General features: G+C 33.6%; 2 protein-coding genes across 3 annotated transcripts; both read left to right on the top strand.

Moving 5' to 3' along the window:
• The first annotated feature begins 14,935 nt into the window (after nucleotides 1-14,935).
• Nucleotides 14,936-20,039, top strand: LOC147411044 (uncharacterized). Of its 2 annotated transcripts, XM_086443758.1 has the most exons (7): nucleotides 14,936-15,075; nucleotides 15,396-15,584; nucleotides 16,508-16,572; nucleotides 16,685-16,847; nucleotides 16,943-17,013; nucleotides 19,324-19,737; nucleotides 19,854-20,039. In XM_086443758.1, exons 2-7 carry the CDS (start codon nucleotides 15,557-15,559, stop codon nucleotides 20,037-20,039), a joined length of 927 nt encoding a protein of 308 aa, XP_086299884.1. In that variant the 5' UTR covers nucleotides 14,936-15,075; nucleotides 15,396-15,556. The 2 variants fall into 2 exon arrangements, with proteins under 2 accessions (XP_086299884.1, XP_086299874.1); XM_086443748.1 differs by having other exon boundaries at nucleotides 15,016-15,584.
• Nucleotides 19,989-23,321, top strand: LOC147411043 (YTH domain-containing protein ECT2-like). The gene is made up of 4 exons (XM_086443770.1): nucleotides 19,989-20,383; nucleotides 20,502-20,714; nucleotides 20,818-20,973; nucleotides 22,401-23,321. The coding sequence occupies exons 1-4, from the start codon at nucleotides 20,129-20,131 to the stop codon at nucleotides 22,506-22,508; spliced, it is 732 nt and encodes a 243-aa protein (XP_086299896.1). The 5' UTR covers nucleotides 19,989-20,128; the 3' UTR covers nucleotides 22,509-23,321.
• Nucleotides 23,322-24,052: the final 731 nt, after the last annotated feature.

The raw sequence follows: 24,052 nt of genomic DNA, 5'->3' as shown, positions 1-24,052 counted from the left end.
CAATTTGAAGGGTACCTTTCATTTGAATGCCTATAAATGAGAGTTTCTATTGCCACACCCACTTTTACTAAGAACATCTTAAGCAAAAGTTGGTGTGGCAATAAAATCTCTCTAATATAAGGATTTTGTTAACAAGTGTCCTAAGGGAACACGTAAAAATCCCTTATATTAGAGATGGATTCAATTAAGGTCCCTAGTTTGAAAATTTGATGATGGGCTAGTTTTCTTTACGAAAATAAACCTCGAACTCTGCTCAAACAGCCATTATTAATGCATAAGGTTTTCTCCTTTTTCCCTTACTATATGAAATGCTTAACAAGGTAAAAGATACAATCCAGGTGTGGGAGTTCTACAGCCTTAACAGAGTATTATGAATTTTTCTTGCCTTCATCCAAGATGTACTAATAATAAAGTTCATCTATTGACACAATCATTGGTGATGGTTCCAATCAATTTAGCCTAATTATTGCATGTTTAATACTAATTTTATGTGTTTCTTCTACTTCAGAATAAACACAGACATAAATTATCAAAAGTCAAGTTGATCATATTGCATAATTTTTGGATGGTTGAATTTTGCTCACAGAAATGGTTATGAACTATGTGAAAATTACATAACCAGTGATGATTTTTTTTATATACCCATTTTCGTAGATAGTTTTTTAACCAATATCATGTATTTATATTGAATAACAATATTGTAATTTGTGATGTTTGTTGCGTTAATTATTTTATGAAAAAAGATGATGAGGAATGGAGCAACACTATTGGTTGTTGCAAATACACATGAAATGGACAGCCTCTTAATGATGTTTATGAACCCGAGAAATATTTTGCTCACAGTGTCACAAGGCTCTCAACTGTGTGACACGTAAAGCCTAAACGAGGGTAGCTTTATAATTTGGGGATGCCCTCAATACATGTGGGCTCATGTGATTGATCTATCCCGAACCTTGTGAGCACTGTGAGCAAAACTTATTTTCTGATGAACCCCAATTCAATTGAAGTGCTTATATGGAGTCAATTGCATAAGAATTGGGATTGCAACACTGATGCCAAATAAGTTTGATCAATTGCGCCAAGCAGAACTCAATCTTGGGTTTCTCTTTTTGTAGAGTAGTTAAATGGCTTCCACATCTTAATGTACTTGTTTTCGTATCCACAACAACAATAGCTCCTATGTGGGTGGTGTGAAGGGTTTTCCACCATTTGAGGTGGCAATATAAGTGCAATACAGACACTGTTAACAATTATGAGCCAGAAACAAGGCTTTTCTAGCTTATCATGTAAAAGGTTGGGGTGTTGTTTTTGAGTAGTCTATGCATGTCAGTTACATAAAGAACTTCGCTTTGATGAAGTTAATAATTTGTCAAGACAACCGTCAGGATAAAACACATATCCCAAGAATAAGTAAATTCCTTGTCGAGATTTTTTAAATTTTCCATGAGTTGCCTGTTACCTGATCCCAACCCTTTCATATTTATATCTCATTTATTTAAAAGATGCATACATGTATGACTTAAGCGAGGTGCGTAGAGGCTTCGACACTTATAGTATTTAAAAACACTATTATAGATAACTTAGCTTGACCAAAGAACGTGTATAGTTCTAAGGTTACAGAAATTTTAAGTTTTGTTTTAAAGGTTGTAGACAAGGTGGCCAACCATAGGTTGAAGTTTATTAGGCTTGTTTGTATGTTTCCTTCTTTGGACCCAATTGGTGTTGTGGACATGTAATGGCTGTTGCTTCTCCCTTTTTTGTCCTCCCTGCAACTAATTACACTTTTGATGAAATTAAAATTACAGGAAATCAACGGTCCATCACATGCTTGCACTAAGACCAAGCAGCAAATATATTATACCAACACAACATCATATATGGTACCCGTAAAAGCATCAAGAATAGTGCACAACAAATACACGTAATCATTGTCAAATTGTAGAAGCCAAAGACAATCAGACACCCCGGCAGATATCGAGATTGCATTAGCAACAATAAATGCATAGCATATGTGTTACACCGAGACTGGATCACTTGGTGAACACCAACCCTCACCTACAACAACCTCATTTATTTATTTATTTTCCTTCAAACAACCTGGATAGAACTCCAGTCATCATTCTTAAGATGACCAACATCAATAGGCCATAATAAACAATATTGCAAAACAAATGCTAGAAGAAAAGATTGAACAAATAGAGAAAAGAGGTTTAAGGGGACAACATCATTGTCACCTATCAAAGAATTGACTCTAGAACTTAGGGCTGATACCATGTTAAGTAAAATAGTTTATTGAATTTGATATGTTACAAAAAAAGCTAGACTTTTTTATATAAAAGGACAAATAAGTACAATAGTAACTAATATGCAGGGTATACAACCAATGAAGTGAGAAGAGACCCAAGGATGAAAGGTGTTTGGAGACCATCACTAAGGCACCCACAAAGCACCACTTATGCAAAGAAGCACCTTGCCAATTGAAAGAGACATCTCAAACCCCTTTGCCAAAGAGAGCATTGTATTTGCGAATATGGTGGCTCTACCTACAACTTTGAAAAAGGGTCAAATTTGGCAGCAAGCCTTAGCAGTAGTGATACCATTGATCAAAGTTCCCCATTTTCTATTCCTACATAAGTGTTGTTTTCAGGTTCATAGATTTAAGACTTTTTTAATTTACAAGGGTCCAATAAGGACCAAATACAAGGAGGATATATCATAATTCTTTTCTTATTTTCTCTATAGTTTTTCTTTATACCAATCACAAGGAAGTTAAGAATAAGAAAACTATGATAATAAGGCCACCAATGATAGAGTACTTAAAAGATTTTTAGTGGGGAAATCCAACCACAATGACAAATAAGATCAAATTTTATTTCTGAAATGTGGAAATTATTAATTTCTTCCTAGAAAATGAGTTTCTAAACAAAAAATTAGTGTCACGGCATACTTTTCATTTAAGGTGGTAAATTTTTTTTATCCGTGAATAAATAGAACTAAGTATCTTATTCGTTTCGGTTGGATCTTCTAGATAATACAGAGAGGATATCTAGTAGGACTGCATTTTCAAATTCCATTTGACTAAGGTCATCTCCTCTGTTACACCACTAACATCAGGTAATTCCACGTTTTCCTGTAAATACACAAATTTATAGGGAAAAAATATATATACTAGCAAATACTAAAAAAGATAACTTCAAATAACAAAATGTGTACCATTTTGGCCATGGAAAGGGCAAGTATTCTCTTTCACACAACACCTTATGATATGTTTGAAATTGTACAAAGGATCTGATATATCTAAATTGGTTTAAAACAATATATTGTATGGAAATGTCATTGGAAGATAACATTTCAAAAACACAATTGTAATTTGTAACAAATACTTCAAACACATTAGTTTTGGAAGAAAGAAAAAAAAACTCCCATAATCCCATTGAAAAAAAAAATGGGATCATTTAAGAGTGTCAGATTTCTCACTTTTTAATGACATCCATAAGGTAATAAGGGTAAGGAAGGATACACTGCCTGCATCTATTAGTTTTCAAACTAATGATTTACTACATGGAAGAGAAAAAGAAAGATACTAAGGTCGGGGTATTCCCCTACATGGGTTGTACCTAGTCATAATTAATACTTATTAAGTGAATTGACTTGGTTCTCCCAAAATAATGGGAAACTTGATCATGGCAAAGATCCAATATGTGATGAAGGGTGTATGCAAAGTTTGCAAAACGCCTTAGGTCATCCTCGCTCTCTCCCTCTTTGACACCCATGCAATAACATTAAGAGGATTACCCAACATTTGAAGAAGTCGATAGAAAATTTGACGGACGTCAAGAACTGAATTCATTTTATGAGGTCGATGGCTTCAATTTCATTGAAGCATGATAGCAATAGCACTTATATAAATGAGAAATAACATCTGAGAATAAGGTATTGCTTTCAACTACTAAAGGGCTTCAAATGAGGGAAGCTAAAAGTACAATTCAATCATCTGAGAATAAGGTATTGCTTTCAACCAATAAAGGACTTCAAATGAGGGAAGATAGATTTTCAAACTTTCTACCTAAGTCAAAAGGACAATTCAATTTAATCTTTGATTTATTATAGTATCTCCCTTTTTACATCGCTTCGGGTTCCATTTATTCCAATCATACCTGAAATCTAGAGAGAACACTCATTGAAGTCGAGCACAAAATATCCTCTATCCAATTTCTTCCAAATGGGATTTGTTTCTTGTTTAATTTTGGTTCACTAATTTTGAATCTTCCTCCAATTTGATCACAAATCTAAGAATTGAGTCCAGCAGATTCTGACATAGAAGAATCTTTTCTGAAATATCTTCAAATGATATATGATCATTTACAAATGTAGCATATTGACATATTGAAAGTTTCAAATTGACAAAATGTCCAGATATTTTTTTTTTTTTTGCAGTTTCCAATAAGAAACAACTAAAATAGAAATAAAATTTGACTCACTGGAAAAGGGATAAAAGGCTCTGGTTTCACCATGACACCACCAAAGCCTCCACGACCGCGTCCGCGCCCACACCACGCCATCCTATAGAATAAAAGACTACACCAAACACTATAAGAATTTCATGTAAAACCAATGTTATCAAGGTACATAGAATCCCATTACTGAGCAATGAATGCTAGATACAAGAGGTCGTCGCCTTCGTCCCTTCTCTAGGGTTTCTTTTTCGTCTTCTCTAGGGTTTCTTCTTCGTCTTCTTCGTCCCTTCTCTAGGGTTTCATTGTGTTTTATAACTTGGGGTGTAACTAGTAATAGTTGGCCTGTCAATATCATGTTTTTTTGGAAATTTTGAAAATGTTGAGGACAAATTTGGAATCAAAATTTTGTTCCCTTCCATTCCCTCATCGTCACTCCGATCTTGGGGGGAACAAAATTTTACCATTTTTCCCTTCCCTTCCCTCCATTTTTCTTCTCTTCCCTCTTCACTTAACAATCCAAACAGGAGAAAATAAGAGAAAATTACAAATTTTCTCTTCCCTTCCCTCCCCTTCCCTCAATCCAAACACAACATAAGAGAAACTCATTTATTTTTTCTTCTCTTCTCTCCATTTCTCTCAATCCAAGTCTCAAAGGGAATAAGTAACTTATGCAAAATATGTGTACATTATACATTTGATCGCATAATTAAAATGCACTTCTGGCACATTTCAGGTAAAAACGCACTTCTAACATTGTTAATGCATGGTTGATACAAAAACATGGTAACTTTTAATATTCAAAAAAAAAAGTTTGAATTCATGATTTCATAAAACGTCGATTGAGTTCTTCTTAGAACAATGATTACAAATAGTGCTAAACAATATACAATAAGGGGTGTAAAATAATGAAAATAACCTCAATAAATACCCATAATAATGAAATCATTTCACCTTGAAATTTAATCTAAAACAAATTTCATCATCTTTATCTACATTTGATGACTTGCATATCATTCTTCAATCATTAATTATCTTCTTCGGTTGTCGTCATTAAGACATCAATTAACATCACCCATCAACATATTATCCCCTAGTTGATCATGTTCATAGTCTCATTCTAGTTTTTTTTTTTTAATGTGAAGAAAAGAAAACTCAACGTTTACATGAATTTGAATTTCTTTTTATTCTTGGTGTTAATTTTAATGACTTATTTGGCTAATGAGTATTTTGATTGAAATAGATTATGATAAATAACACATCCATAACAAATTCGATGTGAATCATCATTATCTTTAAGCTTGAAGATTAATAGAAGTTGAACAAGTTTTCAACTTCTCAATAGTAACTACCTTTGTCATCATATCTGCAAGATTCCTACTTGTGTAAATCTTTTCTAAAATAAACACCCCATCTTCCAAAATTGAAAATAGTGTGAATTTTTTCTAAAATAAACACCCCCTCTTCTAGAATTGAACGTATAAAGTGATACCTGATGTCAATATGCTTCGTCCTTGAATGAAATGTCGAGTTCTTCGGTAGGTGAATTGCGCTCTGACTATCATCGTGCAACTTGCAATCATCTGGCACCTTACCCAACTCCTTCAAAAGAGATTGATGTCATATCATTTCCTTACACACTTCTATAACTGTAACATAATCTGTTTCTGTAGTCGAAAGAGTAATTATCTTTTGTAATCTTGAAACCTAACTCACCGCTACACTACTCAATGTAAAAACATAACTTATAGTGTTATTTTTATCATCTAGGTCTCTTACTATGTCAGGATTAACATACCCCTACAAACTGATCTTTGCTTTACCATAACATTAAGATAGACCTGTGGTACCCCTCAAATACCTCATAATCCACGGCACAACCTTTCAATGTTCATTGCCTATATTATTGATAAATCTACTCACAATTCTTATGTTTGTATAATGTTTAATTTGGTACAGACCATTGCATACATAAGACTACTAATTGTTGAAGCATGTAGTATTCTTGACATATATTATTACTCTTCATTTGAAGTCGTTTTTGCCTTTTTAAAAGCACAAAATGATTTGCAGAAAGAGTGCTCTTCATTAGTTTAGCATGATCCATGTTGAACTTCTTCAGTATTCTTTCTATGCATTGTGTCCGAAATAACCATAATCTTTTGTTTTTCCTATCTTTGTTGATTTGCATACCAAGGATTTGTTTTGATGCTCCCAAATCCTTTATAGAAAATTCTTCAAAAAATTGAAAAGTTATGCTTGATCTTGCAACAAGTATATCATCTACATATAAGAGAATGATGATGTAAGAGTCATCAAACTTATTGAAATAATAACAGTAATCAGCATTACACATTTTGTATACCCACTACCAGACCTAAAATTATCAAACTTGATGTATCATTGTCTAGGTGCATGTTTTAACCCATACAAACTATTATTTAGTTTACATATCAACTCTTCCTTTCCTAGTACCTATTATCCCCTTAGGTGCTTCATGTAAATATGTTTATTCAATTACCACTTCACATCTAGCTATTTTAGATATAAGTCTTCTGCTGCAATAATACTCAAAACAAATCTGATAATACACAACTTCACAACAGGAAAGAAAATTTATGTATAATCGATATTTACATTTCGTTGAAATCCCTTCACAACTAATCTGATATTGTATTTATTAGTTTCATCATGTTATTTTTTAGCTTGTAAACCCACTTATTATGCAAAGCCTTCTTATCATTGGGTAGCTAAACTAAATCCCAAGTTTGGTTTGTGGATCATGGGTCTATCTCATCATCTATTGCCTATTCCTATTTGACATTTTTTCTCAACCTGCATAATTTCATCATAATATTATGGTTCACCATTGTCAGTCAGTAGTAAATAATGTATAGAAAAAATATATCAAGCTGAAATCTTTCCTTATGTAGTTCTAATAGATCTTTTAAGTTCAATTGGAGGAACTTGAGTAAGAGGGTCTTCAATTTCTCTTGTCTATCTTCATCCACCAACCTAAACATCCCTAGATGGTGCGTCACAAACTCAACATGCCCATCATCCCTGAAATTTGTATGAACTTCTCTTATACGTATCATTTTTATTAACATGACATTTTTACTTCTAATGACTTTTCGATGTCCAGGAAGTTTTATAATATTTTATTCTAAATAGATAAATCTTGGATATCTAGGAATAAAAAAATACCTTTTGTACATGATGTATGAGTTGAAAAAAATTGAACTTTCTAACAATCAATGCAACTAAACTTGATTCCATATGATGTCCATGAAGACAACGTGAGAATCTAAAAAAACATGTTATATAAGAAATAAAAGGTTATCTATATTTGAATCGTATCAATCAAACATATCGTACATGAATCTGGTATGGAACGAAGTTCAGATTGAGGCAACGTTAAGTATTAATTACAAGATTCCATCAATCAACAATTTGAAATGATCGTTCAGATGATATTGACAAAATAATTGAAATGGTTCAGGACACATGTGATTATTTACGAGTGATCTTGAAAAGTTTCAAGAATTGTAAAAAGATGTCGAAAGCCTTTTATTTCCAAGTTAGTCAAAGTTTACTAATTTATTGACATTGGTTAAATTGTTCAGACATATTTTTAGATGATAAAGAAATACTCTTATTAATGTATCAAACTATAATACTTTGAAAGCATTGATGATGAAATGTGAGAAAAATGTGTTTATTTCAATAATTGTATACTTTATGGAAAATGATATAATTATGCAATTAAATCCCCTTGCCTGTAAAATATTAAAATGGAATGTTAATCATAATGTGACTGAAAAAATTTTGTGATATTTTTCTCATATCCTTACTTTCAAAAAGATGTTTAAGTCTGCACAAATAACAACAAAATACTTGACATGACATGATCATAAAATGACAAATGATGGTCAACTATTATTCAACAAACTTTGCATATTATAGTTAGAGTTCAGGACATAATAAAAAAATAAACTTCAATTAACCATTTCAACATATATAATAAATCTACGTAGTAAGTAATTGTCGATCCATTATAATAGTCACCTTTAACCTTTCACTATGACTACATATAAAGAGAAAATTTATAATGTTAACATTGATGATTTAGGTCCAAAAAGACAATTTTGCAATCGCATTAATATTTACACGATGCCACTTATTGATTATCTAAATTTTTTGCAGGAAACAAACATTGATACTTATGATGACTTCCCAAGACAATCATTTCTTTTGGAGTTAATTAATAGAAAAAATAACTTTTAATAAAATTGAAGATATAACTTTAAATAAAATTTTATAGTCATCACTAAAAAATTTCTAACATGAAATACTTAAGTTCTTCCTACATACAATTTAACAGGCATGCATTGTTAAATATGACTATTCACTTCTATATGTTTGTAAAAGCTATAAATTTGGTTCATACATTGGATGTGTAATCATCTTCTTTTAATGCTTAAGTTATTCATGTATGTTATACCGTATCCATTTTCACATGTATAGTGTGGACATGAGAATGTTCATATTTGAATCTCAATGCTATGTGGTTTGGAGTCGTCATCATTATTTTTTGGAAATGGGTGTGAATGGGCACCCGAATCGATTTTTTCGAAATATCATTTTTTTAGCATTGTAGTAACTCTCATTCTTGGAAAATGTATGGTTTACCTAAAATCTAGGTAAGAGGATTCGGTTAGAGAATTGGAAATCAAAATCAAATAAATCATTTTGCCAATTTTTATAAATTTGGCAAAATTATGAAAATGTCCTTCAAAAGTTCACGACCATTACACACAAAAAACTTCATAAATGATACAAACCAATATTTCCATTGAATTTCTTACGAAAAATCGATTCTAAAACATCTTGGAACATCAAAAATCGACTTGAAATGTAAAAGTTCTCTTTAGAGGCAAACGATAAATTTTCAATTAAATTTTTTTAAAATTAATAAATAAAATATTAAATAATGTAAAGTGAAACATTAATAAAATCAATTTAAAATTTTGAATAAAAAAAAATCGATCAATCAGGCTCTCAGGCAAAATTGTTGATGGTTGCCAAAATATTTATTCAATGACCCCTCCATCTGGGGGCCCAAAGAATTAAAGATATAATAAAGGAGATTCTCCAAAAAATTAAAGTCAATCAAGTAAGATTAAAGTCAATCTTAAAGTCAATCAAGTAAAAATAAAGTCAAGATCTTAAAGTCACTCTAGTAAGACTAAAGTCAAGATCTTAAAGTCACTCAAGTAAGACTAAAATCAAGATATTAAAAGTCAACTAAGTAAGAATAAAGTCAAAATCTTAAAGTCAATCAAATGAGACTAAAAGTCAAAATCCTAATAGAGTTCTAATTAAATAATAATTCTAAACAATCATAATTAAATAATAACATAATAGAATTCTAAATAATAACTCTATTTAATATAATTCTAATTAAATAATAACTCTTTTTAAGAGAATTATAATTAAACAGTCATTCTCTCTAAATGAATTATAATTAAACCTTAATTCTATTTAAAAGAGACTTAAAAAAATTATAAATAGGAGCCCCCACACCCTTATTTTCGTATCAAATAAAAAATCCTAAGAGAAATAGGTCAAAAAGTTTCCCTAGACTCCTATAAATCATAATTTTGAAGCCCCAACTCCTTACTTAACACCTATACTTCGATTTTAATTCAAAAAATGCCTAGAAGCCTTTAAAAAATACCTAAAAATTCATAAACAAATCCAAAGAATCCAGATCTAAGAAAGAGATACCTCGCCTCGGAGATCAAAATTAGGTCTGGAGACAGAACGAAGCGAGGAGTACTGTACAAGGAGTTACTCTGTCAGATCTGAGGGAACGAGAACATTATCTTCGGAAATGTATAAATTTCTTAATTTTTTATTACTTAAGTTTTTTAACAATGTAGTTTATTTGGAATTAATAGAGACCAGATTTGTCGGACGGGGTTGGTGCCTAACACTTTCCAACCCCATAACTTGATCTCTGACTCAGTATTTTTTAGTAGATTAGTCGTTTTTATCCGTTTTGAGTTTATATTCGATTCCTAAACCGTAATAACTAGGTGGCAACTCCCAAACCTCAAGGGTCAAAAGTTGATCCGTGCACCCCGCGAATCGAGGGCGCTTTCAAATTAACATAATAAGGAAAATGCATGAGATACACGAAGTGTCGTGTGTGCATATGGCAAATATGTACCTCTTTGAAAGAGGATTTGATGTTAGTGTTGACATAAGAAATATCCTATGGGAGAAGATATTCTATGGAGTCAACACACTTGTGCATGTGTTGAAAGGTTGGTTTAGGATTTTAGAGAAATTTCATGGATGGAGTCTCCTTAGATCCACAACCTTAATGCATGCATACTTAGCTAGAAAATTAGTGTTTTAGCCCCATCAAGAAAACTACACAATTCTTTATCATTGCCAATCATGTGTGGTGTGTGTGAATGATGTATATTATGATGCATGAGATAAAAATGGGTAAAGAATGGCTTCAACCTCCATTCTTTCAACCAGACCGTTTCAAGCATTCCATGCCCAAGGTTGAGGTTCAATCTACTCGGGATGAGTGAGGATTCTCTATTACATCCTAAAGACTTCTAAAAAGAAAAAAAGAGGGATAGAAGAAGAATATGCAAGTTAAAAAATAAATAAACAACTATTATACCCACCTTGTCCCTTTGGAAGTCTTGAATGAACTTGAACTTGAACTTGAGAGTTGAATGATGTAGTTGAGGGTTGAGAGAGTTGAAGGTTGAGAGATAAGAAGTGAGTCGAGATTTTGGTAGAGTTTTAGGTTGAGAGATGGAGGCTTGAGAGCATGAATTATTTATAGAAAATTAGGGTATTTATAGAGTTTTTGAATAACTTTTTGGGATAAAGTGGTCTAACCCTAAAAATAAAGAGAATGGACATAAGATTTAAGTTATTTCTTTTTTGATTTTTCATTTGTATGAGGGTAAAGATAACATTTGTGAAGAAATTTAAAAATATTATTTGATCTTTGATTTTTTGGTAAATAGTGGAGAGATAACAAAAGTACTTTTGGGAAGGTGAATAGGAGAGTGACATGTGTATAGGTGGAATGCTAGGTAAAAAGTAGAGCTTGGTTCGTTTGTAAATAACTCATAAAGCAAGGCTGAAAGTATATTTTTAAAATGAACCAATGGGAGAATAAAAATACTTTTGAGAGGGTGAGTAGGAGAATGACATGTGTAAAAGTGAAGTGGTAGGTGAAAAGTAGACCTTGATTCATTTGTAAATAACACATAAAGCAAGAGTGAAAGTATAATTTTTAAATGGACTAATGGGAGAACTCCATTTATGTACTTGAAGATTCCCACCTTTTGAGAGTATGATTGGAAGTTCTTTCAACTTTATAGATTATTACAAAGATTAAATAACCTTTTTTGTTTGACCACCCTTTTTGGGAATGGTATTCTTGGACATTCACAAGGGAGAGTTGATTATCCAATTAGATAATGTATTGAGTATTGAGGGCTTATGAGAGATCAACATGTGTCATCTTTTGAGGGATGTGAGAGAATAGGCTTGATGTTGGCTTAAAATGAATTTGGATTATGAACTTTGGACTTTGAGAGTGCGCTAAAAGATTGGATTTGAATTTGAATTAGAAGATAAGCTTTATTTTGGACATTGGTTATGGTATGGGTGATGGATTCAGATTAAGGACAAGATTGACTACGCAAACTATATGACATGATGTATGTATACATGAAAATTGATGCCACGTGGCAATGCGGTCCCGTTGAGGAACTGGTTCTCAAATTTAGATTCTCTTAACGGGTTCATGCAAATTGGGGTGTCTACATATAGTATAATATATATATTGGGGTGGGGGTATATTTGCACCAACTTCTTGAGTTAAGTTTACCCACTTGGTAAATAACCCCCCCATCTCTCGGGAATATTGAATCATTTTAGTAACTAAACCACTTCGTAAGTGCACCAACGACTATTTTGAAGTTCTTCTCTCATTTTCTCTCATATTCTTCTTATTTTTCACTCTTTAGCCTCTCTATATTGATCATACATTCATTTTTTGTTTTTTTATTTACATCTATGAAGGTTTATGTAAAGGTTTCGTGATACAATAAGCAATATTATAATAATATGAGTAGTTAAATCCATTTTAAATATGGTTCAAAAAATATTCAATATTGCCATGTCGATAGGGTCTTATCGACATGGATAAAGCTATGTTGACACTGGACTATTGATATGGCAAGAACAACGTTGACATACGCCTATGGACATAGACATAATCAAGGGAAAAAATGATTTTTGTTTATGTCGATAATAATCTATTGGCAAAAAAATATATATATATATATATATACATGAATTGAATAAAAAAAATAGATAGAAAACTTACCTCCATTGATGTAATATTCCAAAATCTTAATCTTAAAAGCCTTAGTGGGGATGAAACAATTGAAAAAAATAAAAATAAATGAAATATGTGTTGCTCATTTCATCTTCTACACATGAGCAACGAACAATAAGATTATAATTTTTTTTTTTTTAAATGCGGTCGGTGCACTTATAAAAGTCGTGGGACTCAGATGCAATTTCCATATTTAAGGTAATGAACTTACCTAAAAAAAGTAGGGTGCAAATATAGTGTTATCATCTTTTTTTTTTTTATGAAAGATCTATTTGAAATTAACTACTTGTCAAAATGACTATTCGACGAGCCTATCTTATGAAAACACAAGGCAATGAAGAATGTTGTGTCAATAATTTAATATTTTTAAATATCTTGGAAGCTTATATTACTTGTACTTTTGCACACCTATGATTGTTTCAAACCATAAATAAATTTTATGTTGATGTGTCATTGGTTTTAGAACCAAACAAGGAAGGAGTCACATCATGCTGCAATGGTGAGGTTGAACCCAACTCTATCAATTAGTGTTAAAATACCATTATTGATATTATCATCTCACGTTAAATACAAAATCCAAACTCTCGATCGTTTTCTTAATAAGGAAATAAGATTTTAGTGTTTAGAAGATTATCAAAAATACAATAATTTCTTGAAATAATTAATGAGATAATAAAAAATAGGGAAAGTTATAATAAATGATTGATTTTTTAATAATTTACCAAAAATATAATAATTTCTTGAATAAAAATAAAATTAATAATTTCATGCTTTCATATTTTTTCAAATGCCAAAAATGCCCATGCATATCTGAACAGCTCAACCTCTATAACCTCTTCATTAGGATAGAAATTAGAGTAAGACTAACCCTACTAACCTAGTAAGATTTCAAATCTTACTAAGGGTCGTTGTGTCCCCTTATGACGTCAAAAAACATGATCTGACCCCACATGGATGTAGAGAATAAAATTTTATGAACTCTATTTTTTTTTTTAAGTTATTTTTCACCGTTAAAATTTAATTTTAAATTTGGGAGTTTGATGGGAGTTTAATAGTCGTCCATTTTCAAGGCCTTAAATTAAACCCAAAAGAAATTATTTATTTTTGCCTTTTTAGAGATACAAGTTTTTCCATGAAATCTAAGAGTCACGGTGTTGGATTGGCAATTTGATCATCCATTTGAGCTCAACGACTTTTAGTAAGATTTGAAATCTCACTAAATTAGTAAAAAAAATGTTTTTCTTAATAAAATACTGGATTGTACATTTATTTATTTTTTATTTTTTGATAAATATGGGTGTTGTCCAATGTGTTAAAATAATTTTTTTATTGTTGTAATTCCTTAAAAGTTATTATATTTTTTATAATTAATTAAAATATCAAATACCTTCTGATTTCATAAATTTTTATTATAAATAATAATGAAAAAAAAAAACGAAACAAGCAAGATGAAACTTTCGAGAAAAGAAAGAAGAAGAAATTTAGATTTAGAAAAATAAATAATCTCTAAAATATCTTTTAAATTAGAGTTGTGATAATAAGACTCACCAGAGACATACTCAATCGACTCTTGATGTGAACAGGTTCGAGAATTGTAAATCTATACGTCTCAGAATACACGATTGCATTTTCTCATAAAAAATGTATCTCGAGGTAATTGTGTATATTAAGACGCACAAATCTACTGTTCCTAAACTTGTCCACGTCAAGAAGTCGATTGAGTTTGCCACCTAGCGAGTCATATTATCAAGATTCTTTAAATTATTATAAAGGCCTTTTAATAATTTAACTTACTCAAGATCATTTGACAAAAAAACCAACGACCCTAATTTTTGATCAAGGGTGAAGGTTATAATGGATCCAACGGTTTAGATGTAGGGAACGTTAAGATCACAACTTCATAACAACATATAATTTTTCCTCTTATATTTACGATCTGACATGAAATCCTCGGATTCATCGGACGGACACGAATGCGTGCCCTAGAGATATTCGTGAAGAAAGAAACCAAAATCATCCAACTCAGCAATGACGTGGAGGCCTCACAACCGTTCCTTTTTTTGCTGACTCCCTGGCTTTCCAACGAAGTACGTGTGTCCACTTCCTTTCGTCTGTCGCTGTGTTGTCCCTTCTGATATTTTATCATCCGTTGAAGAGTGGTTTTTGATTTTGCCGGTAAGTGGTTTTCTTTGCAAACTTTTCTTACTGGCGGTTTTATATTCTTGTATCAAAAGCGGTTTTCTTTGTGGTCTGAAGGTGGTATTTTTCTGTTAAGAGCGGTTTTTGATTCAGGCGGTAAGCGGTTTTTCTGTAGATCTATTTTCACTGCCGCCTTCCTGTTCCTGCATCAAAAACGGTTTTTAGTTGTCTTAAGGTGGTATTTGTCTGTTAAGAGCGGTTTTTGATTCCGGCAGTAAGCGGTTTCTCCGCATATTTTTTTTCACGGAGGACTATCTATTCCGCAAATCAAAAGCGGTTTTTGTTGTTGTCTGAAGGTTGTATTTGTTCGTTCGAGGCGGTTTTGATTGCTTGGAGGCTGTTTCGATCTGAAAGATCTGTTTTTTCTTGAGGGTTTAAGAGATCTAGTTGGTTGTATTTCGAGCTGGAGCGAGGAAATCAAGGAGGTTTCTTTTGTGGAGATTTCTGGTGTGATCTTATGGCCCCAAAAACACAGTTGGAGAAGCGTATCCTTTGTTTTTTTATCTGTATTTTTCCCTTTATTTGCAATTAGAGGTGCGAAGTCGTTATTTGTTCTTTTAGTTGGATTTGATGTATTCTATGTGTAAATCCTGGTTTACGTGATAGTCCTTCTCTCTTTGTAATTTTAGGGCTCCTTCAGCCCATATTACTGGATATGTTGATTTTTGCTAGTCTTGAAATTTTCTGTTTCATTGGATTCCGATTGATTTTATCATTTTTTTCTTAAATTTTTTATATTTCCTTTTTCTTGGAGATTGATTTTTAAATCTAGAAGCAGAGTTGTTGATTCTTTGAAAATTTAAGATAGCTTTTCTCTAGAATCCATAACAAACTTGATTTATTTATTTGTTTATAGGGTTTCTTCTGCCCTCTATGATTCAATTTTTTGATTCTTGCGGGTCTTAGTTTTTTATTTGTTTCGATGGATGCCTCTTATTTGAAACTTCGTTTAAATTATTTATCTCCTCTCTGTAGGAGAGTGATTATTGGTTCTAGAAGCAAAGTTGTTGATTTCGTATGCCATTAGTCTTATGGAGGATCTGCCTAGTCTGGGGGCACTGTGGCAATTTAACAATTTGGGAAATCTCTTATGGAGTTAATTTAGAGAAATCTCTTTATTGGTTACAATTTCTGTTATGGAGTTAAGTTTTTCATTGAGGGTAGGCTAGAATAGTTCATATTATTGCTTGTAGATTTTGCTAGTCTGCTTGTGAGATTTCTGATTCACTATCAAGTATAAAGGATCACATATTTTTTTTTTTTGTTTTTATTTTTGAAATTGTGAATTTCAATGTTTAGCTGTATTCAGAATTGAATGGGGAACAATATTATTTCAGTCTGACCCCAATTTTTGGGATTAGGTGTGAATTTCAATGTTTGAAGTGGAACCTTGACTTGTTTTATCCAGCTATAGAAGAAATGATCAAGAATCTTAAAGTTGATCCTTCTTCTGAACTCAGTGATGCCAAGCTTGTATGGCCACTTTCCTTTTAACTCCCTCTCCTTAATTTTTTTATATATTATATTGTGTACATTATTTATCTTTACTAGTGAGTGAAATATGATCTTGGGTTTGTCATGCAAGGCTCCTACAACAGAAAGAACCTTATCTGATTTGACATCGTGTATATCCTCATCCGGAGATGCAACAAGCAGTTACAAAGAAATTGACGTGGACCAGGAGTCTGTGATGGCTGAACAAGGGTTTTATTATCCAGAAAATAGCTATTATAGTTACTACTATCCAGGTCTGTTGAGATTACTTGATTTGATCTGGTGTTCGCTGTATTGTTTGCATAGTTGTGAATGTTTTTCCTTGTATCTTATGGTGGCATATACACAGGTTATGATGGTTCCCTTGGAGAATTGGACAATCTTGGATACTTTCAAAGTAGTGACGGGTTTCAGTATCCTGTAAGTTGATTAATCAGTGATTATCCTGTAACACATTAAAATAATGTAAAAATTCTCCATATATATTTTTTCAAGTGGTTATTTTTATTGATAGATAAAAGCAATTTATTAATGAAAAGAAGAAAAATGGCCTGCCTTCGAACAGAACAAACCAAAAGTAACCTATAGAATTACAAATCGATTCCTACCTAAAATGGAAATCCTAAAAAAAAAAACTTTTAAATTCAGGATTCAGGATGCAATCCCCCCAACCACGAAAATCAACCCCACGACCCTAATAATGATATCCTGCACAGAGTTCTCCGTCCCATCGAAAGATCTTGAGTTCCTTTCTCTCCAGATTCCCTAAACAACTGCAAAAGGGGTAGTAGACCGTATAATCCTTTCTCTGTGCGTCAAGGAATTGATTTTCTAACATTGAAAGAGAGACACGATGGAGTTAAGGAAACACTAAGAACCATGAAAGAAGCACAAGAAATGACTCCGAATATCTTTTGCAATAGGATAATGAATGAATAGACAAGGAGCCGTCTCTTGCTCATTTTGCAATAATAGCATAAGTTAACCGAGGGAATACCCCAAGGGATTTTGTTATGAGATGTGACCCAAGCAAAGAAAGACACCTTGGAAGGGGTTTTTGGGCCCCAAATGGACTTCTTCCGGATAGGAGATAAGAGGATAGGCAAAAGCGATTCATAATAAGATTTAACACAATTTTCCATTGCTATTTGTGGACCAAACCAATTGATCTGCCTCCCTCGAAATCGTTGGAATAAGAGAGATCGAGATTATTTGGGATGCAACTGCTTAACACTCCCAATCATTAAATTTCTTCTAAAGCCGAGGTTCCTTGAGAGCTCCCTCCCTGACCGAATCCTGATATCAGAGATTAAGCACCCCTTCCTAGAGGACAACTCATAGAGAAGGGGATGTTGGTCTTTACAAGTGATGATCCTATAAAAGACCAATATCCCCTTCTTTTAAATGGTTATTTATTTCTTCTTTGAACTAAGCAATCTCCTCAAGATCAATTAAAGTTATTATTATTTTTTATCAAGTTGTGTTCTGTGCCGACTGTTGTAGATCAGTAAATTTTTTTTTTTTGATAAGTAAAATTTTATTGAAAGAGGACAAGGAGTCCTCAAAGAAGGATACAAATAAGAATCTCTCCCTGATTACATTATCCCATCTAAATATAAAATCTTCAAAAAACAGACTCCTAAATTCCTTAAATTGCTTACACCACAAAAATAACAATCCAAAGATGTTGAAAATAAGCTCTTGCATGTTACTCTCCTTCCCATCAAATGTGCGCCTATTCCTTTCTTTCCACAAGCCCCAACATAGCAAAGGCGTTGACTTCCATAGAATCTTCAACTTGCTAGAAAAGGTTGGGGATTTCCAACTGCAGAGAAGAGAAACAAGCGAACAAGAACTTGGCCGTGATTATGGTATTAAGCAACGTTGAGTGTGTATTTGATCCAAACTTGATCTCTAATTATGCTATGTATATCGGTGTGCTACTCAATCTTTCAAGTTGCTGCTGGATACGTGTTGTGAATCGGCTTGACATGGGTGTGGATATGGGATCTGTTTTGGATTCATGTTTCTTTTTGATCTCTGATTGATATGGTTCTACTGATAAGCGTACGCATGTGTTTATTGGAAAAGATTTCAGAAAGTGTAAAAATATTAAAAAACTGGATAAAAATAATAAAAACTATTCACTAGCACATTATATATCGATAGTCTTATTCCTTTATGCTTGATAGTTGGGGATTTATTTATTTCAACACTTAGACCCATATTGATGCTTGAAGCCTGTGCCGGCACCTTGGTTTGTAGTGACTTTGGCACATTGATATATTATTCACTAGCACATTACATATCAATAGTCTTATTCCTTTATGCTTGATAGTTGGGGATTAATTTATTTCAACACTTAGACCCATATTTCTGCTTGAAGCCTGTGCCGGCACCTTGGTATGTAGTGACTTTGGCACATTGATATATTATTTGAGGCATCTTGTTGTTTCTAGGATTTGTTTGAACTCACACGTTAGCTTGATTAACCCCAAATTTATTTTATATTGGTTGAATTGTTTAAGCCTCATGGGAAGTGTATAATGGATGCTGGTGGATACGTGATCTTCTTTGTTGGAGTTTAAGATTTCTTGCCTTGCCTAGGCAGTTTTTCTCTGACATGATGTTTTGGTCTGATGTGATATTTACTTATTTTTTGTAACTTGTGGTTGAGTAGCAAACAAAAATAAATATTCCACTTACTCTTCCCTTTCTTTTTTTTCCCAGGTAATTCAAGGGGATAATGGGTCTCTTATGTATTATATGCCAAGTTTTCAACATGGTTATATTCCTTACGACCCATACTCAGCTGGCACTACAATTGGCATTGATGGGCAACAACCATATCTTCTGAGCCCCATATCTCCACAACCCATTGCTTCCTCTGGGTATTTCCCAACTCTGATCCCTTATGGATCAGAGTTAATTCCATCGTACTTGTGGGACCCATCTCTCCTAGTTGGGGAGGATGGGATGCATGGAACTGGCTATGGTGGAGTTCCGATTGTCCCAGGTTCCCCACTTAGTTTTCCATTCGCAAGTCACACCATTGCTCCTTCAAAATCAACACCATCCAAGTCTACTGTCCTAGAAATGAAAGGATCTTTGCCAGCATTGGATGTCTCATCGCCAGTGAATAAGGTACATTTGTAGTTTATATTTCATCACCTTACGGTTTCCTTATGATTCTCTGATTTGATCGTTTTAATGATATATTTACTGATATGTTGGTCTCACAACTTGACTCTGATATTCAGGGAGCTGCTGTTCTTTCCAAGAGTTACTTTCCTATTACCAAGTTCCATGCTCTAACCAGGGGAAAGGTGGCTTGCTCTATCCAAACAACCCTGTTAATTTCAAAGCAAATGGACGGGGATGTGGTGGCACTGAAAAGCTTAAAACTAGAAGCAAGGGTAATGGAATTAATGAGTTTGACTTGTTAAACGAACAGAACCGTGGCCCTAGAACGAACAGTGCCAAAGGTTCTTTTACATCAGTAGCTGATCCGGTTGAATCTATAGCATCTGAGGGAATGGACAACAGTGACTTCTCAACCACTGTAATCAGGAGGGATCAGTACAATATTCCTGATTTTACAACCAAATATGATCATGCATTGTTCTTTGTTATTAAATCGTACAGTGAAGATGACATTCATAAGAGTATCAAGTATAGTGTTTGGGCAAGTACTCCAAATGGAAATAAACGGCTTGATAGTGCATATCAAGATGCACAGGAGAAAATGGGCCAGAAGGGCAGCAAGTGTCCAGTGTTCCTTTTCTTCTCGGTACGCATTAGAAATAGGAATTTGTTTGGATGTTGTAGCAGCTTATGGCTTTACAAGGTTTCTTTCTCTCATAGTTGAATGAGTAATTTGGTGTTCTTCCTGTTCTCTCTTTTTTTAGGTTAATGCCAGTGGTCAGTTCTGTGGAGTAGCTGAGATGATTGGTCGAGTGGATTTCAACAAGAACATGGACTTTTGGCAACAGGACAAGTGGAATGGATTTTTCCCGGTCAAGTGGCACATCGTAAAAGATGTTCCAAATCCACATTTTCGGCATGTCGTACTTGAAAACAATGACAACAAGCCTGTAACCAACAGCAGAGATACACAGGAGGTGTGTAATGACTCTGGACTACTTCTACTACAATTAATACATCCGGAAGTCTACTATCGTTTTTATTTATTTATTTATAACAGTTGACAATGTATCATCTCAGGTGAGATTTGCTCAAGGCATTGAAATGTTGAGTATTTTTAAGAGCTACTCATTGAAAACATCAATATTGGATGACTTTGCTTTCTATGAAAGCCGCCAGAAGGCAATGCAAGACAGGAGGACCAGGCCACCCACACCATTTTTGAGTCTACCACAGGTTTGCCCCACTTTTCTTCTTGAGTTATTTTCACATGAAAGATATGTGAAATGGTATTATATATTTGTCCAGTAAGCTTGAGATCAAACTACACATGCTAAGAGATTGTAACTGTGCTTGTGAAAAATAAAGTGCTCTCACTGTTTGCTTTCTGTATTCTAACAAATTTGGTCACCAATCTGGGTTGGTCCAAATGACATGGCCCTGACCATCTAATGAGAATTGAGTTTCACTTTTTCCCTTGGCTTTTGAATGGATCCATTGAATTGTTTAAAAGTCAAATGTTTTTAGCTGTACCCGATCCAAGGGGTTGACGTTACATACATGAAAAAAAAAAAGACAATGTTTTATTCAAATTTGTGGTTTTGAGGTATATTCTACCATGGTTCAAAATTCGTGCCATGTTGGTATGTTTCAATGGAACATGCTAGTTTCAACTGAGACCGGAACGAAATTGAATGGTTCGGATTGTCTTGGAAGGTTTTGGAATACCTCAGAATGTTTCGGTCGGGACTGTTTTGATTATTTTCCTATCGAAACAGTGCCTCAGAACGAGGTTCATTAGACTTCATCTACCTGTTGACCTAACACATGTCTAATACTTATTATCATGATTGGTAAACATGTGGTCACACGTATGTAATCCACATCGTGATCAAAGAGGTCTATCTATTCTTCATGAATAGGGAATGCTTTTCCTTATGATAGCATTAGTATAAGTGGTTAAAACAGCGCCTAGGCCACACTTTGGTTGCCTAGGAGGCATTCAATTTAAGTGGGGTTTGAAAAAGTGAGGTTAAAATGGTAATTTCAATCCATTTGAAACACAAGGGGTGTATCAAATATTCCCCAAAACCCTTGTTTGTGTGTTTGTTTGTTTTTGTTTTCTTGTTTTTTGGGGGTGGGGGTTGGTATGTCAAAAAGTAGGGCATTTGAGAGAGGGACATTAAACCGTTTGAATGATGGTTATATGATTTTTATTTTTCTTACACATTTTTTTTAAAACTTACTGGCTGCTTGATAGTTGGTTTATAATATTTGTTTGCTTGGTTTTCCCCTATTACCTTTACTACATATTAAAATTGAAACATTAATCCTTTTATTTTTGCCACTTAAGGCCCCCTAGACCCCTCTGCCTAGGCCCCAGGGGGTCCACCAGCTAGTTCTTTCAACAATCTTGATTAATATATTAGTTAAGTGATAAAACACTTTTGCTTGAAATATATTTTTCAGCAAATCAAATGAGGACAGTGGTTTAAGCATTTCATGCAGTGTTAAGAAATAAGGTTTTCAGATTAGATTGAATTGTAGATCATGTTTCATCCGAAGTCAAATGCTTTGAAGTTCCTGAGCATTGTATTTGTACTCCTTTATGTATTAAACTTTTTAGCAGCACTGAAATTGGCATTGATCTGTTTCCCCAGCAGAAATCGGATGATGTTGTGGTGCAAGTGGCAACTGATCTTCAGTCCATTGATTTGGGTGCTTCCAAGAACAATAATGAACTTCTGATGCTGGAGAATGCAATAGAATGAAGCTGATGCTTGGACCGAACAAAGCATACCGCCAGGGAGCAGCGCGGGGATGTTATAAGAACAGGTCCATCGGCTGGTTATATACCTGTGCTGCCAGAATGGAAAGAATGAAAAAGTTAAAAAAAAAAAATGACAAGACTTTTGTTCGTTGGCTGGGATGTTGCAATGAAGATTGAATCTATTGAAAGAAAGTTAATGGCCTGGATCCCCATGGATGTGGCAGAGGGCGGTGGTGGCAGTGGAGACGATGAGGGATCCATCAATGCCGTGCTTTGTTTGTTTTTTTCTTTTTGTTTTACCATCTTATTTTGCATTTGGGGTGTTGTGTGTGTGTGTGTGTGTGTGTGTGCGGGGTTGGTGTCTTTGTGGGTTTTGTGTGGGTGTGTGCTGCAGCAGCACAAAGGGGGAAGGGCAGTGAGTTTTCTGAGGTTGTTGGGTTGTCTTTGTGCAAGTTGTTGGTCCAAAGCTTTTCTCAACTTGAGAAGATGGGGTGAGGGCCAAGCTTTCCATGTTTAGTGTTTTGCTTTGGAGGGAGAAGAAAAGTTACTGGGAATAAAAGGATGGGGATTCAAGCCTTCAGATTGTACAGTTTTTCTATAAACTTCTATTACTGCACCAAATTTTACTAATCATACACTATTACTGTATATTGCCCTCAACTGCGGATGTATACATACAGCTAATGGACCCAGTCCTAGGTGTACTTCCCAGCACTGAACGAAGTCTTCCTTTTTTTCTTCCCCGCCCTAATGCGTTAATCTTTTGTCATTTGAATTGCTTTTTCTCATAAATCTTCTCTTTCATGTTTTTCTTCCATTTTATCTATAGATATGGATGGGTCTGAATTTTTTTTTTTTTTTTTTGGAGAGAGATGTACCTGGCAGACCCAACTGTTACATTTTTATTACATAAAACTCCTCACAATTAAGGGAACTATGAAGTTAGTTACCCACACTTAACCTTATTTTATCAAGTTTTTACCCACCAAACCTAGTGGGGATCCACGCCATTAAAGTCAATTTGATGCAATTAGTGTGGGGTGGCGTTCGGAGGCCCTAAAGAGAGTCAAACATTGTGGCAAACATTTTTTCAATAAATGGGTTAGAAATTTCAGAATGGGCTGATTTTTTGTGAGGGTCACTCCAAAAATTTTAACCTCATGAAAAATGATTTATAAAAATCTGTCGGTCCATGATTCTTTAACTCGTAAATTAGGATTAGAATCTTTAACTCGTAAATTAGGATTAGAAGTTGTGGAATGAGTTGATTTTTGTTGAGGATGATCTTCTCACTATAGAGATCATCCTCACAAAATATCAGTCTATTATGAAATTTGTAACCTTTATTTTGAAAAATGAACGGCACAATATTTGATTCTCTTTAGGGCCTCTTAAACGTTTTTCATTAGTTTGTTATTTAACATACCTGGGAGTGATTCCTAGTCACATTAATTTGTGTTATCCAAAAAACCATCATATGATGCCACAGGTCATAAAGGACAAATTTTTGAAAAAAAAAAAAAAAAAAAAAAGAAAATTTCTCAA

The sequence above is a fragment of the Akebia trifoliata genome, chromosome 1 (genome assembly GCF_017979445.1).
Source record: "Akebia trifoliata isolate Shusen 1 chromosome 1, ASM1797944v1, whole genome shotgun sequence".
Lineage (NCBI taxonomy): Eukaryota > Viridiplantae > Streptophyta > Magnoliopsida > Ranunculales > Lardizabalaceae > Akebia > Akebia trifoliata.
The sequence above is the reverse complement of the archived record's forward strand: the minus strand, read 5'-3'. Positions and strand labels throughout refer to the sequence as shown.

Excerpts from the sequence above, each read along its gene's own strand:
- LOC147411044 (XM_086443758.1), top strand. The coding sequence starts at position 15,557 with ATGGCCCCAAAAACACAGTTGGAGAAGC. Across the intron at positions 15,585-16,507 it reads AAAAACACAGTTGGAGAAGC|CTATAGAAGAAATGATCAAG; the intron begins GTATCCTTTGTT and ends TGTTTTATCCAG. Across the intron at positions 17,014-19,323 it reads GTGACGGGTTTCAGTATCCT|GTAATTCAAGGGGATAATGG; the intron begins GTAAGTTGATTA and ends TTTTTTTCCCAG.
- LOC147411043 (XM_086443770.1), top strand. The coding sequence starts at position 20,129 with ATGGACAACAGTGACTTCTCAACCACTGTAATCAGGAGGGATCAGTAC. Across the intron at positions 20,384-20,501 it reads CAGTGTTCCTTTTCTTCTCG|GTTAATGCCAGTGGTCAGTT; the intron begins GTACGCATTAGA and ends CTCTTTTTTTAG. Across the intron at positions 20,974-22,400 it reads CATTTTTGAGTCTACCACAG|AAATCGGATGATGTTGTGGT; the intron begins GTTTGCCCCACT and ends TTTCCCCAGCAG.